This window comes from Limulus polyphemus, unplaced genomic scaffold (genome assembly GCF_000517525.1).
Source record: "Limulus polyphemus unplaced genomic scaffold, Limulus_polyphemus-2.1.2 Scaffold4366, whole genome shotgun sequence".
In the NCBI taxonomy this organism is placed as follows: domain Eukaryota; kingdom Metazoa; phylum Arthropoda; class Merostomata; order Xiphosura; family Limulidae; genus Limulus; species Limulus polyphemus.
In genome coordinates, this window is record NW_013669976.1 from 59198 (window position 1) to 63743 (window position 4546).

General features: G+C 33.5%; 1 protein-coding gene and 1 long non-coding RNA gene across 2 annotated transcripts in view; one reads left to right on the forward strand and one right to left on the reverse strand.

Annotated features, from left to right (window-relative positions):
• The window catches only part of LOC106471040, a 25685-nt gene extending 24197 nt beyond the window's left edge, over nt 1–1488 (forward strand). Inside the window, exon 3 of the mRNA XM_022399666.1 lies at nt 1468–1488. Within this exon, the coding sequence (XP_022255374.1) occupies nt 1468–1473 (6 nt within the window). The 3' untranslated portion in view covers nt 1474–1488. The remainder of the gene's footprint in view (nt 1–1467) is intronic.
• Nucleotides 1–4546, reverse strand: part of LOC111088758 — a 31992-nt gene that overhangs the window by 20612 nt on the left and 6834 nt on the right. The window lies entirely within an intron of this gene.

Consider the following 4546-nt stretch of genomic DNA (forward strand, 5'->3'; position numbering starts at 1 on the left):
CGGGTTTTGATGCCCGTGGTTGGCAGAGCACAGATAGCCCATTGTGTAGTTTTGTGCTTAATTACAAACAAACAAACAAATGACATTATACCTCTCAAACAACACTACTAGAACTAACGTTTAATCAATCCACTTGTATAAAGTAGAGCGATGACTCTTTTACCTCAACTAAATTTCTTTGTACTCCAACTCTCGACTCACTCGAGGCTTCACAGGACTTTGTTTTTATAATCTACCCTTGTTCTAGAATTTCTAGGGCTGTCATGAACTTAATGTCACATTAAGTCATCATAAATTTTCAGCTTCGTCTTAGCTGAGATGAAGCTAAGAAATAATTAACTACATTAAAAATATACAGCTTACCAAGAAACTAAGGGAAGCTTGTAAGTTATTTCGATTAATAAATCAACATGTATGTTTGTCACCCAACTTGTCAATTTAACAAATATTAATGAATATTGGTGACATTTATAGATTAATAAGTCGATTTTTAATCTTCCTGAATAATCGATACGACAGGAACACGAAGTATGCAATATATATCTAAACTGCACATACATTGTAACTTAAGTTGCAAACAATTTAATTTAAAAGTCCCAAGTTGCACTTGGCACCGCCGCCCCTTAGTGGCACAGAAGTAAGTCTGTAGACTTATAATGCTTAAAACCGTGGTAGGCACAGCACAGATAATTCATTGTTTATATTTGTACTTAACTACAAACGAATAAATACTTGGCACCATACACAAGCTAGGATCTTTCTACGTAACTTTGTAAATCATAAGTGGAACCTGAAAGAACAGAGCGTAAATAACAACCACGCTGTGAGAAATGAGCACTGTTAGCGCCACGCCTTAGGTGCTAGTTGTATAATTTAGCCTTTACAGTATATCCTTCTGACAGAATAATCTATAGTTGTAAGTTATACAACTTCTGCCTTATTCTATACCGTTATAACACTGTAACCCATAGTTGTAAGTCATACAACTTCTGCCTTATTCTATATCGTTATAACACGGTCATCTCTAGTCGAAAACCAAATTTTATACCACGTCTCTGTAATATCACAGAAACTAGGCTAGCGCATACACTATGCTCTTATAAAATGTTAAACGATAAGAACTAGGACTTTAATATATGTCCTCATGACATTGTAACCTGTAATTGCAAGCCAAGAATTAGTCATTTTTCATAGCCTGGAGGGATCACGTGTAACTGGTGTATATTTTTTAATTCAGCACGTGACTAGTCAAAGGTAAGTTCTTTTTGTGACTGAAGGATAAATTCTCGGGAATTAACGTTCTGTATTGGAAGTTTGTATTTAGTTTTAAGTAATCTATATAGTGTTATGGTGTTTGAGACAACCTTAAACTTTTAAAATTTTATCTATATCAACATATTTATTATTATTTTATATTTGCATCATATTAGCATATGTAACTCTAACATGAATCGTTATTTTTTTCAGCTTTAGGGCTAAGAACTTGTTCAAGAAATTGTAAACCTTTTCATTCGTGAAACTATGAGACACATCATCACTACTAGAAACATTATTAATCAACTGAATTTGTGATAAATTACATAACTACGATTGTGTTCCATAAACCTGAAAGTAAAACAAGAATGACTCGTAAATTGTTGTGTCGCTGTTTCTGTTTAGGCTGTTTTAAATATTCATATTTCATTTTTAATGTCCCGCTTAGTGAAACTCGTTTTTCCTCTTAAAATGTATACTCTTGTAGTGAATTGTCCTTCATGTTGATTAAAAAACAAACTGACGTCATCGTAGTCATCTCGTTTTCTATGTTTCACGTATTGTTGTGTAGTAACTGACGTTGACATTAAACGTCGTCTCCAGATCGTTAAAGTTTTACATGATTAGAAATAAAAAGAAATTATAATGGATTAACCCGAAAGAAAAGACTTGGTAGCATAGTAGCTACATCTAAGCCTTCTCATTTTGGATATAAAAATTGTCCCCCCCCCCTCCAAATAAAGCTTTATAGTTAGAACTAACTTCAAAGTAAAAAATATATTAAGTTATCAGTGGCGCATTTAACGTCGGGGCAATGCACCAACGGACCACTCATATTGCGGGTCCCCAAAGTAATGCAAATTTCTATACCTATAGCTGACAAGTACGGAAGGGTTCCCTGAGAATATTACACCGAGTAGTTTGAAGTAATAAAACGCCTCTGTAAATGATCAAATATGATTATTAAACTATCATTAACAAGAATTATTTTAATACAAGTTACATCTTTTACAGTAAGGAATAATATTATTTAGAACAGGTACGACGTTTTGATCATTGGTGCGATCATTTTCAAATATACAAGTCTTAACCTTCTTTACCGTTAAAACTTGTTTACTTGAAAATGATCACATCAATGATCAAAACGTTGTGCCTGTTCTAAAAATATTCTTCCTTACTGTAAAAGAAGTAAATTTTAATAAAACAATAATAACGAAAACTATCATGAACAAGATTTTGAAAAATTATCTTCATTTGTGTTCTTGGGTTAACCTAGTTGCATTATTTAAAACATTTCAGATATATATATTCAATCGCTTATGTTTCTTAATTAAAGAAAGGTCACACCATGCACACGTAATAAATTAATTATATTTTGTAGTAAAAGTAATATAGGTCAGATGTATCTCCGGTAGGTGGCAGCATGTTCCATTAATACCAGGTTCATTTTACGATCACGTGCTTGACACTTGTCGAATGTTGTTCTTCATGACTCATTGATTACATGAATCCTCTAAATAGTTTGAGGTGTATATGGAACAGTAATAACGCTTAAAACTCTTCACATTTCTGATAATAGCTGGTTTGAAAGACTTATGAATTTATCTCGCCAGTTGTTAGGTCGTACAACGCCCATGTTCCCATTCTCAAGGCCAAACACGTCTGTTCTACCCTAGCAACGGGACTAGTTAGATTTACCTTGTTTACTTGACATAAGTTGTGCAACACATTACCTGACAAAGAATCATAAAGATATCTGTCATCTTACCAGGTAGATAGACGTATTACTGTAAGTAGAGTATTCGCTGAGAAAGAAACGGCACTTGAAAACTGTCCAAATTTCTTTCCAAGTCTCTCTAAAAAAAGGTGTAAACCAGGCCTTTAGCCCGGATCACGATCGTTATGGATAGCCAAGTGGGTTACGATATTTACCGGCAGAGCCTACTACCTCACAGTGGAGAGTACAATGATGATAGTAGTAGTAGTGACGATTTGAGTAGTGACTGGGAAATAGAAGTTGAAGATAAATTAGCAAAGGTCTGCACATAAAACGATGTGGTAATATTTCGTGTAACCCCTAGGACTGTAATAATTTAATTTTAACCATAGTAATAGCTACTTTATTGTCGTTATTTTTTTTGTTTTTACCGCTAGAACTAGTACTAATAGTAATAACCTTAAGCCTAATTTATAGTAGTATTAGTAGTAGTAGCTGTAAGTTTTTATTTAGTTAGAATTATTTATAACTTTGACCGAACAATGAAAATGTATAATTATCCTTACATATTTTCGAAAGTTAGTTGTTGATTAAAATGCAAAATTATCCAGAATTCATTGCAATAACAAATAGTAAGATTGTGGACAAACCTTTCTGATCTTTGTGTGATTATTTGCATTATGGAATACAAAAACAAATAGAGTTAAGATGTGTATATATTTAAATGAAATAGTGTTAAATATGTTGAAAAATATAGATATATTATTAATAGTGTTTATGACAACAAAATTAGCTGTTTACGATATTTTTTGTTTCTCTTTAAAATAATTTATAAACAAGAGATTGCAGCTTTTGGTAAGTGTTTCTTATATTCTACTAAGTTTGTAATAAGCTCTTCAACAGTTCAAGGCTCTTCAAAACACTCAAACGATACAAATTCACACCAACATACCTGGTAGTCTAATAGTACCGATACGCGTTTTCATTTCTCTGTGTGTAAGTGTACGTTTACGGAATAACTCGAAAGGTTTCATCTGACTTTGATCAGATTTGATACAAAGGTTGAACGTCCGTTCTCAAGGGCTGATTGAATGTACGTTAAAGGTCAACCACTTTCGGTACAATGGAAGCCAATGTAGATATTGATTGTGATTTGTTTGTAATTAAGTACAAAGCTACAAAATAGGCTATCAGTGTTGTGCCTACCACGTGTATCAAAACTCAATTTTTAGTAGTGTGAGCCCTCAGACTTACCGCTGAGCTACCTGGGGGGTGGGGTGGGGGAGGGGAGGGGAGGGAGTTGAAAAACGATGAAACCTCGAGAACAAATTGAGATAGAAATAGGATCTTGGCACCTAGATCTACATTTTTAAGAGTGGGACATTATTTGGTATATATAATGTAGGTTGGTTGCAAAATTCAGAAAAGTTGTAGGGTCGAGGTTTTACTCTCTGTGTGCCTTTCAGTTTCAATCTTAGTTTTCCAAGTAAAATTAAAGAAAATTCAATCATGTAGTTAGTCACAAGAAGGAGATAAATTACGGGTCATCCCAGTAAATTAGAAAATAGTAAAAAA